We start from the raw sequence: 15,168 nt of genomic DNA, 5'->3' as shown, positions 1-15,168 counted from the left end.
CTTTTCTTGGACTTTTCTTTTCTTGGACTTTTCTTTTCTTGGACTTTTCTTTTCTTGGACTTTTCTTTTCTTGGACTTTTCTTTTCTTGGACTTTTCTTTTCTTGGACTTTTCTTTTCTTGGACTTTTCTTTTCTTGGACTTTTCTTTTCTTGGACTTTTCTTTTCTTGGACTTTTCTTTTCTTGGACTTTTCTTTTCTTGGACTTTTCTTTTCTTGGACTTTTCTTTTCTTGGACTTTTCTTTTCTTGGACTTTTCTTTTCTTGGACTTTTCTTTTCTTGGACTTTTCTTTTCTTGGACTTTTCTTTTCTTGGACTTTTCTTTTCTTGGACTTTCTTCTTTTCTTGGACTTTCTTCTTTTCTTGGACTTTCTTCATTTCTTGGACTTTCTTCATTTCTTGGACTTTCTTCATTTCTTGGACTTTCTTCATTTCTTGGACTTTCTTCATTTCTTGGACTTTCTTCATTTCTTGGACTTTCTTCATTTCTTGGACTTTCTTCATTTCCGGACACTCTTCTTTCCACTTCCTGTGGTCCTCTTGCAGCTTGCTTTGCAGCTTGATCAGCTAGATGGTTGCCCTTTGCTTCATCCGAGTCCAACTTCCCATGTGCTTTTATCTTCAAAACAGCCACTTCTTCTGGAAGTAGGAGGGCATCCATCAGCTCCTTGATTGCAAAACTGTGCTTGACTGGTGTACTGGCAGTGGTAAGAAATCCTCTTGTTTTCCAAATCAGTCCGAAGTCATGAGCCACGCCCAGTGCATATCTTGAGTCTGTGTAGATATTGGCGCGTTTTCCTTCAGAGATCTTGCATGCTGAAGTTAGAGCTTGTAATTCAGCTTCTTGTGCAGACTTTGTTGATGGTAGAGATGATGATTCAATAATTTCATCTGTTGTGGTGACGGCATATCCTGTATGATATTTTCCTTCTTCATCAGCATATCTGGAGCCGTCCACAAACAGGGTGATGTCAGGATCTGTTAGTGGATCCTCATGCACGGTTGGTAGGTGCGTTGTTTCCATTTTCATCTGTGCAAAGCAGTCATGGGGGGTTTCTGGATCATAGTCATGCTGTATGACCAGGTCTTCAAATTCTTCTTCCAGAAAGTAACGTGGCCATGCTCTTACAGGTTCACGTTCAGTTGATGCATACTTGGCAACACCTATTTCTTGAAGTTGTGAATCATCCATGGTGGCCCATAATTTTGCCATGGGCCCAAGATCACCCCATGACTTAGTCTTTGACTTGGTTACAGGGACATGTGGAATGGCTGTGTCCCAATGATGGTACAGATGTTTAAGTTCATGTGGCAGTTGGACTAAAGTCATGCTGTTACCTTCAGTATCATAGTAGAAGTCCTGTAAGGTGAGTGTTATCTCAACCAAGTGGAAAAGTTCATCTTCATTGCGAGGTTCAGGGCTGATGGTTGGTTTGTACCACATGGTGCAAAAAGCATATTCAGGCCCGTCACAGGGAGGTAAATTGGGGAGCAGTTTTGCCAGGGTGTGTGTAAGAAGTAGGACATATCCTTCGTCCATGATGAATCCATAATAGGTACCCCCCTCTGGGGGTGGCAGAAGAGTGGACGGGTTTAAAACCTGGCATCTTTGGAGGGTGACATGGCATCTTTGGAGGTGTCTGGCAGCTGTGACATGTTTAATTTGGACCTGGTTAATGATTGCAGAAATGCCATGAGGTGCCAAAACAGTAAGAGGGTGACCAAGAACCAGGTCCCCAGTACAGTCAATAAGTTCTTGAGCTGCAAAAACAGCACAAAGGCAGGAAGGGGTGCCTCTGGCCACGATATCCAGTTGACAGGAGAAGAATCCAATAGGCCTCTGACGTCCGCAAGGACCATGTGGTTGAGTGAGGACGCCTGTAGCGTGGCCTTGTCTTTCTGACACAAACAATTTGAAAGGCTTGTCATAATTTGGTAGGCCAAGAGCAGGGGCAGAGGCAATTGCTCGTTGAAGAGTATAGAAGTTGTCAAGTGCCTCTGGTGACAGGCAGAAGGGGTCTGATTTGAGAGCGTCATATAAGGGTTGCATGAGCAGAGAGGCCTCAGGGATCCAGGCTCTGCAGTATGAGATGAGGCCTAGGAAAGCATGTAGGGACTTCGTGCTCTTTGGAGGTGGAATGGCCAACACTGCTCTGACACGGTTGTGTGAGGTGTCTGGTGCCATGTGACAGGCAGTGGCCTAGGAAGATCACAGTAGGCTGGCAGAATTGAAGTTTGATGACAGACGCTTTACATCCTTGATCTGCAAGATAACAGAGAAGATCCAGAGAGCATTTTTCTGTTATGGGAACATCATCCCCACAAAGGAGCAAGTCATCTACATATTGGAGTAGGACAACCTCTGGATGGTCAGACTGCCAGGAGTCAAGGATGATACTCATTGCTTTTGCAAACTGGCTTGGGGAATTCTGTGCCCCTTGGGGCATAACTGTCCATGTATATTGTTGTTTTTCATGTGTGAAGGCAAACATGTACTGACAGCTTGGTTCCAGGGGAACACTGAAGAATGCATTGGCCAGGTCAATTACTGTGAAGTACCTGGCAGAGGGTGGAACGTCAGAGAGGAGTGTGTGCGGATTTGGCACAATTGGGGTGTCCAGGACTGTTGCCTCATTTACTGCTCTGAGGTCCTGTACCATTCGGTATTTCTCTGGTTCACCCTTTGGTGTCTTCTTTTTCACAGGAAATAAAGGAGTATTACATGGAGATTCACATTTAACAAGAGCCCCTTTCTCCAGCAGTGCTTGGACTTGCTTGGTAATGGCTGCCGCTTGGGCAGGTTTCAATGGATATTGAGACTTTCTTGGTAGCTTTGCCCCTGGGATGAGTTTGACCATCACTGGTGGGACTTTCAGATGGCCTATGTCCTCTGGGCCTGAGGACCATAAAGTCTTAGGGACACTGTTCATTAAGGATGCAGGAAAATTTTCTCTCATGCCTTCTGCATAACCCTGTGGTGTCTCTAGGTGAAGCATCAGAGGTAAGGAACACAAGGCTGAAGTATCGGAATCAGAGAGGGCTGAAGATAATTCCACCTGGCCATCAGGTGTGAAAGTAACCTGTAGGCGGGAAAGTACATCAGCACCTAACAGATTAATGGGACATGTGGATGACACCACAAAACGGGCAAGCAGACTAGGGCAGCTGCCAACCCGCAAAGGAGTAGTTAATGGGCTTTGTCTTGATAGACCATCCACTCCCACACAGGAGACATCAATATTGGACAAAAAGGAAGAATCAGGCAGGTCTTGTTCTCGCAGAACACTTCAGGCTGCACCTGTATCAACAAGGAATGTGGTGGGGTGGCCTTCAATGGGTAAAGTGACAGTGGCTAATGGCCCCCCTTGTTCCCCTGCAGATACTGCCATAACAGGGGTTAATGATACAGGCTTGCCAATATCCTAGTCTTCCTGGGCTGAATCAGGTGAAGGAGGTGCTGGGGCCTTAATGACAGATTTAGGCCTGTTTGATCTTTGGAGCTTAAGGGGTGCAGGACAGTCACTCCTAAAATGGCCTTTTTCTCCACAGTTGAAGCAGATTCCATCTGTAGGCTTAGTGCCTTTGGGGATGGGTGGACGTGAAGTGGCACTCCTCCGGCTGGGGGCTGCCGGTGTACTAAGGGTTGGTGGAAGGAGATCATTCGGAAGGACCGGCATAAGAGGTGCTGTGGTACTGGGGGACGCCATATTGGAGGCGTGGAAGGAAGTGAGGAAGTGGCAGCCATGTTGGATGTGGGCAGGAGGTGTGGGCATGGTAAGGGCAGAAGGGCCAACCTCCTTTTGTACTAGGAGCCATTTTCTTTTAGGGTGTTTCAACTTTACACTATATCATAGCTAATAAAATAAATCAGAGAAGCAACATTCTGTTCGGCAAAATGAAATACTAAACTATGGACAGACTTGACGGATTAAATAAGACAGTTGAAAACAACATACATCGAACAGCCCGTAAAGCTGTCTCTATTCTTTGAAATAACATGATGCAAAATAAACTCACGGAATTCAACCAATTTACCTACAGCCATTAATCACTTCACATACTAACTTAACAACTTTGCATATTCCCTCTATCCACATTGCATAGTATTGCAACAAATCACAATTGCCTTTACATTTAACTCCAAAATAATTCTCTATTCTTGCATCAGATTCATTCCTAACCTTCGTAATCAACACTGAGCTACATCCCCGACTCCCTATCTTATACACCAGTCTTGGAGAAAATACTTTGCACCGCGAAAGGAAATACAGCCTCAGAAAGGTGGAATGCATTCTTGTGAGCTAGTCTCCCCCACGATCCTCACTGCCTTATCACAAAACACAAAATATATATATATAAAGCGCTACGGAATCTGTTATCATATAAATGGCAACAACAATAACAATATACAAACCCTAGAAACCTCTTATACGACACATCACTACTTAACCATCCTATCAACTTCTATGTAAATAACAAAATACACAATTAGAATATTTTCTAGCTAAGTCTTATCAGTAGTTTCTGAATAACTCTACGGAACACAAAACTTCCACATTCCTCCCCCCCCCCCCCTAAATCTCCATACGGAGACCAGAAAGCAAGAGAGGGAGGGGGAGAGAGAGTGAGGGGGGCTGCAGGCATTTGATTTAACCATGTCACTGCCGTACAGTAACAAGACAGAACTGGGTGGAAGGGGCTGGAGGGAGATGGACGGGGTGAAGGGTTGGATGAGGATGATGGGAGTTGCGGGACTGATGGTGGGGAAAATATGGATCCATCAGCATTCAGGACTGGGTAAACGGGGGCAGTGGCAGAGAGGGGACTAGGAGCTGGGAGGGGTCACCTCGTGTGCGCCATAACTAAGCGCTGGCTGGGAGAGCTTCCCTGAAACAAAGTTTTTGTAGTACACAAACAGTTTTACACCTTTATGATCAACCTCTTCCTGGATAGCCTTCACTACTCGGTACCAGGCTACCGCTGTACGGATCAAATTATGGTCTAACAGCTTGCTTTTCTTTTCTGTCAGTAACTTACGCCAGCTCTCTGGCTGCAACCTACCGCACGGAGGTACGGCAATTCCACACACTTTAGCAATCTTATCAACCTTCTTAACCATTTCTTCCCCTTCTCTATCCTCTACCAAATCACACACGAACCACCCCTTACTGGGTTTACCTAATTTCTGTCCCATACCCTCTATATAAGGTGTCCCAGATACAGAGAGAGAGAGAGAGAGAGAAACAGGAGGGGAAAGTGTAAATAGTACAGAGAGTAAGATAAAAGTAAACACAGGAATCTGTGTGACAGACAATTAAGACAACATTTCAAGTAAAATACAGTGCATGCATCACAGTTCAAATAAGTACAAACAGGGTTAACAAAAATCCCTTTCCTTACACGTGTGGAAAAAGCCACCTAACTCAATCCCGTAGTACACCTGCAGACCCACCCGCAAGTACCACTACCACGTGGTGATGGAGACAGCAATACCAGCCTGAATCCACCTGCCACAAAAGTTAAACTGGAACACTCAGCGTCAGCGCTCGAGGCTGCAGTGTTCCACCTCTCTGCACACAACAAGCAGAGTAAAGTGATGTCCAATGAGGCTAGCAGTCAAAGTGACACTTATGGGAAACCCCCAGGAGGCAGAGAGTCTACACCCCTCCACAGGTTCCCCCCCTCTTTTTCCTTACTGCCATAGCTACTCGGCGCCTAAAAGAGGAAAACAGGCAAACAGAAGATCCCCAGGAAAACTTCCACAGATCCACCCCCCTTTTTCCTTAATACCACAGCCACGTGGTACCTAAAAGGTGTAAACAGGCAAATAAACAAATAAAACTACCCGGGCACTAAGATAAGGACAAATCAATAAGAGCACACCCAGGCAACAGATAGTCAGTATGTGCAGGTAAAATGTGCAGGTAAATATCAACAAGTAAGGTGTGGGGTCTCTGGGCAAGATATTACCTGACTTTGATGACCTCTAGGTAGCCAGTCACAGACTCTGGGGCAGGTCAATCACAGGGGCTGGAACATACCGGATAGGAGCTGCAGACTCAACCGTGTATTCAGAGGTGATCAATCTCCTTCCTTCCCCCAGGATCCACCTGCTCCACGTCTTTCTCGGACGGCTGCCCTAGCAGGGCATAACCCAGGCCGCACAGTTGGGCGCCAGCTGATAAGGGATTCTTTTAAGCAAACAAAGAAGTTTGAATGACTATCTGTTCCTGTCCAAATTAGAGATGTTTAAATTGCGTATACGCAGAAGTAAATTCACACTGACACAGGGTTCCGATTAGATGAAAGAACTTCAGGAAATTTATTGGCTTCTGTTAAAAAGCGGGCTTGCAAGCCCTTTTAAAGGCGAAATTACATCATTGTAAAAATCAAGATATAAGCAAGAAAACATCGTCAATTGGCTAAATTATAAAGTGGTTAGTTAAATGCCCTCCCTGTTGGGTGTTACATCTTTATGTCATAACTGACGTCATGACGGTCTCCTACAGTTTTCGGCTCCATCTTTGCTAGCACGAGGAAGCTTACTCGATGGGAGGGGGGCTTGGCAGTTATCCATAATGAGTGGCTGGTACGTTAAGGGTTTCAAGGTTAGTATCCTTCAGTGTTCTCAAGGCCTTCTTAGCAATTATACATTCTATCAAGACTATCTGCTGACATGCTGTTTCTATGAACAAAGGAATCTTGTAAAGCTTAAACTATGAGGCCTGAGAGCTGAATATGAGAATATAGTATTAAAGGGGCCCCAGTAAGGATTATAAAGTTTATAAGGGGCCTAATAATGGTTATAGGTTTATAAGGGGTTTAATAATTCTACAACACCTCCATCCCACACATGCATGTTGGTGCTCGGTGTCTGCCCCGGCTACAGCACCCAAGATTGTCTGTATTTTCCTTCAGGTTGCGCCGTGTTTCATACGGCCACTGTTTTGAGGCTGGGCCACCATAGAAGGGCCCCACCTTGCCCTTGGTAGGGCGCCCTCCCCCCACTGGGATTTTCTTCCTTTTGCGGTAACCCCTGTATAGGCACTAGTCTAGAGGATCATAGTGGTATCTGGGATCACAGCTTTGCCTTACCCAGGTTAGAGCAGTTTTCTCTTCATCCCTTCCTCCAGAGTCACAGGATTCTTCCTGCCATGTCAGGTTGGAACCAACCAGGCAGCCTGCTGGAACGGGGTCAACTCATATGCCCAGGTCTGAAAGTAGGCACGGGAACAGACCAGAGCCCCTGGCCAATACTGCGTTCCCTACCCATTAGCTGTTTTGGGAGAAGTGAGAGGAGGACCTCTGAAGACGAAGATGGAGAACAAGATTCGGTAGTGGAGGGTTCTCCCTCCGCACACGATTCCCTCACAGAAGCCGTCCTGAATTTATCTTCCGCCCTGCGGTGGGTTCGATAGGGATACCCCGATTCTATCCACACCCCATTTGTCACCTCAGGTCATCGACAACTGGCCCCTGCTCATTCGACCCTCTATGGAACTCGTACACAAAACCGGGAAGCGCATGGAAGATGGCGAACGGTGTGCATCACTACCCTATTAGGTCACAATGACCCCAGAGTCGACATCAGGACCAACACTGACTTCGCTGGGTCGGGGTAAGACCTTCGCTACAGTATTGATCAATACCGGTGTCTGCTCAGGTTAGGCCATCTGAAGTTCTCAAACCTCGGCACAACTCCTGCCTTGGACGGATGACATCCTGTCACAAAACTGCACCCTGGATACGTCTGTCATTAGTGAAATGGACTTACGTTCTATATGCATACTAGGCATCGCTAAAACGTCACGGTGCACTGAACAAAGTTCGCGTTTTTTGTTTTTTTCTTCTTCGTATTGATGCCATGATTTCGGACCTTGAGTTCATAGAACTAGGTCCCTGGACCGAGCGCCTATTCCGGTGGGTAACCAGCTTCAGAATTTCACGATCACTTGGACCAAGATGATCCGCTCAACTGTACCATATCTTCAGGATGACGAGCGTCCCATCGGGCCCTACTCAGTTTTCCTTGACGGGGCTGAACTTCAGCTGGGTGGTACAATCCAGCCATTCGGTCTACTCCACTCTCGTCCTATATGGAAAGCAGTCCCAGGGGTAGATGTTGCTCATTTTCTTCTACACCATCCGTCAAGTTCAAATGTTATTGGACAAATCTACACACTGCCATAAACATAGAAACATAGAATGTGACGGCAGATAAGAACCATTTGGTCCATCTAGTCTGCCCAATTTTCTAAATACTTTCATTAGTCTCTGGCCTTATCTTATAGTTAGGATAGCCTTATGCCTATCCCACGCATGCTTAAATTCCTTTTCTGTGTTAACCTCTACCACTTCAGCTGGAAGGCTATTCCATGCATCCACTACCCTCTCAGTAAAGTAATACTTCCTGATATTTTTAAACCTTTGTCCCTCTAATTTAAGACTATATCCTCTTGTTGTGGTAGTTTTTCTTCTAAATATAGTCTCCTCCTTTACTGTGTTGATTCCCTTTATGTATTTAAATGTTTCTATCATATCCCCCCGTCTCGTCTTTCCTCCAAGCTATACATGTTAATGAGCCTTTAACCTTTCCTGGTAAGTTTTATCCTGTATACTACTTTTTAACCCCCGGATTCTGTATACTACTGTTTCATTTGCAAATGTTGCTGCACCCCCTGTTGAACGACTGGCCACATCTGGTCCACCTGTATACCCTTCGATTCAAATTCGACCCTTGGTGTTCGACCAAGCGGCTAAAACCAGGATTTTATTTCCTAACTACTGTGTCTTCTTCCCCTTCGTTCTGACTAGAGTACTGTCACCTTAGATACACACGCTAAGGCAGACCTACACATGTTGCTTGATCTTCTATCTTGGTGGAATGGGAAGGCTATGTTTATTCCCCCAATCTCTGACTCATCTCCAGTCATATGGACTGCAGCCCACACAGGGTTCGCAGTTATTTTGGTGACTCCTGGTTCAGAGATTTTTGACCAGTCGAGACTCGTGGTCTACCTCCATTCCATACTACATCAACCCTTTTTTTTTTTTTAAATCTACCCTATCGTCACAGCATCCAAAGCCTGTGACAAGGAAAAGCAGTGAAATGCTTCTCCGATAACAAAACGGCTTGCGACATCATAAATAAGGGCAGATCCTCATCACGTCATGATTGACATGGCTAGCGACTACATTACAATTTCACATCACATACACATCCTAGGCATTAATACAGCCACTGACGCGTTGTCTCATTCTAATTAGCAGGATTTCTTCAGAGCCGGGTGCCCCTCCGCACACTAGCCAGTGCGGTAGATTTTTTTTCTCAGATGAAGACCATTCACCACTTAGATCAAAGGGGAACGGAAGGACTTCATTCGGTCCTGTCCCAAGCTTTATCATGGGCTCAGATGCGGATTTTGAGGTTGGAGAACTGCGGGCACGACCCTTGGATGATCGGAGAAGCCGCCTACTACATCAAGATTCGAATACGGATGGCAGTTTCTTATGTCCAAGCCGCTGGTGCCCTTCAAACTATTACGCCTGGCTGTGTATGGATTATGTGTCGACATTACTATACATCGACCATTTTGACGGAACCGGGCCACGGTTTCCCAAGTACAACGACTAACGACGGACTGAGTTTCATCCGCACTTTGAGGATCATCAACAACTGGCATCTTCTTCGACCAATCTACAGCCATATCTTGCAGTTGTAAGGTCTTTTCGGAATTCATTTTTTGATCTTCCGGATTATTTACCAGCGACATAAGCACCGTTCTAGTTGTTTTCTGAGCATTAAAACAGCAAATACGAAGCCTCCTGTCATGTTATAAAATTGGAGATTATACTAGCTTTAGTGTACCTATAATCTTAATTTTATTAATGACAGGAGGTGAGTATTTCCGTCCCATTTTTCATCCTTCCCTTGTTTGGTTTGTTGCCAGTAGTTGGGTAATTAGGTATGTATACAATTCTACTTGTTCTTCTGGCTCCCTGTCGCTGGTTCATGTTACCACTACTTACTTAAAGGTTGGGATCTCTGTATATTTCGGTAATATTGGTTGATACACAAGGGGCCTGAATGTTTTATCAAGAGTACATTTCATTATCTAACCAGTCCTTTCAATTCTGTTTTTCTCTCTTTCAGTTTACATTCCGTCCGAAGTCCCAGGTTTGACATTTCCTCTCGGATAGAGGACATCATTGCATTCATTGGATTCTAGGACTTTGGTTTATCTTCAGTGTTTTTTTTCTGCCTTTTTTTTCTGTTTTGTCCCAGCTTGAAAAGGGAAGTTATGTGTGTGGAGGGGAGCTTTATTGTATCAAACTTTTTCTGATTGGTTATTTTTTTCTCTGTGTTAATGTGCTGCTGTGGAGTTCTAGTAAAGAGAGACTTAAGCAAATACTCGCCTCCTGTCATTCATAAAATTAAGATTATAGGTACACTAAAGCTAGTATAATCTACAATTTTAACCCTTACTACTCAAACACAGCCTGTGATGTATTCCACGCATCTTCTGCATATGCACTGTTGTGTGTACGTATTGTTTAAAAGTTATGGAAAACCTTAAATAATGTGCACTTTGGGAGGATTGGGGGGTGGGGGGGGTGGAACTACACTACATGCGCACATACTATGAATGAGTGTCACAGGCAAATGATTATACATCTTTTAGAGTAGTAAAAGTGCTTAAATAAAAAAATAAATGGATTGTCTTACTTCTATGAATTGTATTTTTTGCATTGGGACTTTAATATAAAATATGTAAAATGGAGAGATGTATAGAGGGTACAAGGGTCATGTTATCAGGAGCTCAGAATGTCAGAGTAATTAACATCTACGTGTAATAATGCAAGTATTTGTTTTCCCAAGCCATCCTGTCTCTAAAGCTGAGGCATACTCAACCTATCCAAGAATACACCCTATCCAATACACTTGTTCCAAGGAGGTCAGCCCTGGGGAGGAAATGCCCAAATATACTCTTTTCTTTTCATCTGACACCAAAGCCATCAGTTATTTCTTTCTGAACCAGGCTACCACATATGCAGGACAGAGTATTACTTTCTTTTTCTTTCACTTACTATTTTCTATTAATAATTGGCTCTTGTATTTTATACCGTGTTGTCAATTGCAGTTCCACCTCCCATTACCCTTCCTTGTCCTGGCTGTGTTTATTTTTTTATTTTCATATAACTGTGTATCATTGTTTGCAAACCTGCTTTGATTTATGAGATTTATCCTATACCATGTGTGATAATTATAATATTAAGAAAGACTGGAGATTAAACATTTAAAAAGATTGATTAAGTATTTAAAGATTCATTAACTGTGGAACATGATTTCATGGATGTTTGTATAGCAGTAACCTATTACTTACATTAACTGGCTCAAGAATATTAAGATGAATCAGACAGAGCATCATTTTGACTGTAATGTCTATGGGACCTCCATCTGGGATATGACATACAGCAACGCCTGCAAGGACAACAGATTACAAATACAGGAATCATTAGCACAAGAGGCAAAAATAAAGACTATATATTATAAGAAAGTTAAATCAAATATTCTACAATGCCCGAAAGAAAACACAGCAACAGAGATTAATAGATTGAATGTCTTATTGGTGCTTACAAAGCAGTTATAAACTTTTTTAATGGCTTTCCGTAATTGCAATTCTCTGCAAGTGGCTTTAGAGAAAAACAATGACACGTGTATGTCAGGGAGTTAAGGAAAAGGAAAGGTTTAGCTGGCACTGACTTTGTGCATCCTAACAGATTTTGACCATTTCAGTAAAAATGTTGGTAGCAACAGCTCAGAAGTAGCTGTCCCAGAATAAGCAGAGCATTCTGACAGTCCCTCTAGTACGGGTGGTGGTGAGAAAGTAAGAAACACTATATAGGTTGTGGTGGTAGGGAACTCTATTCTTAAGAGAGTAGATAGGATAATCTGCCACACTGATCATCTCAACCAGACGGTTTGCGGTCTCCCGGGGGCTTGGGTCCAACATGTTGCTGAGTTGATGGATTATTGGAAGGGGCTGGAGTGAGTTGGAATTGGGAAGTAAACTGAAATTAAAGTGATAGATAACAGCTATGTTAGATAAGATGGGTTTGAACAGACCAATTGAGTAAATTTCAAAGCTGAAGAGAGATAGGGAAGGGGTGTGTGGGCAGAGTTTTAAAGGAGCAGTGTGGTGAAAGCAGAAATTCTACACCGCCACCTTTACTCTCAGCCTGTCTTGGGTTGTGGCTAAAGTGAAGACCACCAAAGGATAGTGAGGCAGGTGTAGCGGTATTAGAGGGAAAGAGCCAGGTTTCCGTTAGTGCAAGTAGGTTTAGGGAGTGTGCGATAAATAGGTAATGGATGGAAGTAGATATCACGGCACTGCACACAGATCCTGCATTCCAGAGGGCACCTTTAAAGGAGGAATTGTAATGAGAGTTACATGGAATGGATATGAGATTGTTGTGGTTTCTGGTGTTAACACCAGGTGGCTTAGTAGAGGAGGGACCAGGGTATGGTGAGACATCACCAGCTGCCAGGAGCAGTAGGATGGAAAGGAAGAGAAGGTGGGAGTAAGATTTAAATGTTTGGGGTGAGAGCTTGTATTTAGAGGATTTAGGAGGGGTTTGTGGAGAAAGGCTGGATTGATATGAGTAAAGTGTATGTGATGAATACAGAGATGAGGAAAGTAGATGGTGTCAGTAGGAACAGGTAAATAAAAGGAGAGAGAAAAAAGGGAGAGATTTTATTAATGAGGGAAGTGAGGGAGAAAGTGAAAAATAGAAGGGAGAACATTATCAGGAGAATAGGTGCTGTGTTTTAAAGATATGGAGAATTGAGCTGTAAAAATCATAGGTGAGGTTAAAAGGGTTAAGAGTTAAAAGATATTCATTGTGTGAATTAAGATATTCCAGGTGTGGAGGGATTGGTGAACATGATTGGTTTGTAAGGAAAGCCAGGTAATTTGAGCTATCTATAAATGTAATGAGGTGGGAGAGGAAGAGAGAGTGTGCGTGTTTTTTTGTGGGGGTAAGTTCCTGGGAAGGTATCTTCTAAATTGTTCACCATCATTATAAGTTAAGCATACATTTTCATGTAAAACTTGGTGCTGGTGTATATAGGCTTTTTATGTGGTAGTATTGAGAAAGGATTAGAACCATGGATCCAAATCAAAAGGCCTCTGGAAGGGGGCGTGGCCTGACCAGGGAACGAGCTGGACGCATCTAGCTAGAACTCCGTTCCCATAGCGCTGTAATAGCTTACAAAAGAGTCTTATTTTTAATTATTTTGAAACTACACCACGCTCAGATGGATAAAAGAAGCGCAAAGAAGTTACCTAAGAAAGGCCAGGACGCAGGGACTTCAGTACTCGACATGCTGACTGTCCAGAGGGTCGGCGCGCAGGAGGGACAAGATGGCGCCGGAGCAGGCCAGGCACCGCGTTCTCCCTCACCTTGCGGGGCGATGACTGCGAGCCCGGGGGAGGGAGACGCGGCGCAGATTCCCTACGTTCATGGGCTCATAGAGCAATGAGGGGAGGCGGAACGGCACACAAAGGTGGGCACATGCTCACCATTAGAGGTGTAGAGCCCGACTCAGGGCTAGGTCCCTCCATTCCCCGCTATCGCGGTTCCTACTGTCAAGGTTCTCCCTAACTTCAGGCACCTAATCAGGTCTGCAGGCGACCGGTTCTTTGGTCGGTCCTGCCAGAGCTCTCAAGGGTTAGACGGAATTGTTATGTTTGTAACCTTTGGTTTTTTTTTTATGTTCCTATGTTTTCATACCTCTTTACACGTTATAGTGGAGTAGTACACACAGCAAACAGACTTTGCTAAGACATTATACACAACAGCGCAAAAAGGTTAGTGGCTCATACATCCACATCTCATGCTAGCGCAGGACGCAGATGGGATGGGGACCTGTGAACCCCGCACCAGTCTGGCAACGGATAAGACCAGACGATTGCCGCAGTGCACAGTTCGTGCCCGGCGGAGTTATCACTCATTTATTTTTCTTCTCTCTTTCCCCCCCTACCCCTCCTCCTCTACATGTCCCATCCCTTGTCCCCTCCCCCCGGGGCGGGGGGTCCCTGCAGCGAGAAATGTGGGTCAGTGCATGGACAGAGGTGGGCGTACACACAGGCGACAAGGTTATCCCGGCAGTATGGCCCTAAAAATATCTTCACTAAATGTGAAAGGCCTACACCCCAAACAAGAGGCGACTTCTGTTCAGAGAACTGAAGAGAATGCGGTCAAACATTGCTTTTATTCAGGAAACACACATACCAAAAACAGCCCCCTTCCAACTAAAAGACCAAACATTCAGGGCCTCATATGAAGCCAGAAAACACACAAAACATAACGGGGTGGCGATCCTCATCCGCAATAGCTGTCCATTACATGTCGCTACTACTATAGAGGACCCGAACGGGAGGTATATCATCCTCTCAGGCACTCTATTGTCACATGCAATACACCTCATAAATGTATACGCACCTAATCACGCCGACCAGGGTTTTTGGGACGACCTGACGATGAAAATCCGCACACTGACACACGGACTTCTCATACTGGGGGGGGACCTGAATGCTGTGACGGACCCGGCGGCGGATAGGAGCGCTCAGCGGAACATTTCGGGATCCCAGAGCTGGGGAGGTCAGGATAGGCAGTTCCACCAGTTCATCGCGGACACTGGGTTGGTGGACATTTGGAGATCACATCATCCGGGTACGAGGGCTTTTACCTGCTACTCGGCACCGCATGGCACGTACTCCAGACTCGACATGTTCTTGATCAATGAGCGCTCGTTGGAGCGGGTCACGGGCTCGGAAATTGGTTCCATCTCGTGGTCCGACCATGCAGACGTCCACATCACTCTGGGGAATCTTTGCACCACCTCCGCATGGTCGTGGAAGTTAAACTCATCCCTCCTGAGGGACCCAGAGACGGTGGAACAGATTCGCACAGACATCCTGGAGTTTTTTTACTCCAACACCACGCCGGACATGAGTCCGGAAATAATTTGGGCTGCACACGAAATTGTAATAAGAGGATCACTTATCAAGGTAGCGACAGCAAAAAAGAAATTAAAAGCCCAGAGGCTCCAGAGTCTACTGACTGACCTGCGGTCCCTAGAACAGGCCCACAAAGACAACCCAGA

The 15,168-nt window shown here is 44.8% G+C and overlaps 1 protein-coding gene across 3 annotated transcripts in view; it reads right to left on the bottom strand.

Moving 5' to 3' along the window:
* The window catches only part of GTF3C3 (general transcription factor IIIC subunit 3), a 189,507-nt gene that overhangs the window by 87,171 nt on the left and 87,168 nt on the right, over nt 1–15,168 (bottom strand). For all 3 annotated transcript variants that reach the window (XM_063430190.1, XM_063430191.1, XM_063430193.1), the window contains exon 10: nt 11,384–11,481. In XM_063430190.1, coding sequence (XP_063286260.1) covers nt 11,384–11,481 — 98 coding nt within the window. The remainder of the gene's footprint in view (nt 1–11,383; nt 11,482–15,168) is intronic.

This window comes from Pelobates fuscus, chromosome 8 (genome assembly GCF_036172605.1).
Source record: "Pelobates fuscus isolate aPelFus1 chromosome 8, aPelFus1.pri, whole genome shotgun sequence".
NCBI classification, from domain to species: Eukaryota; Metazoa; Chordata; class Amphibia; order Anura; family Pelobatidae; genus Pelobates; species Pelobates fuscus.
This window is presented reverse-complemented; position numbering and strand designations above follow the sequence as displayed.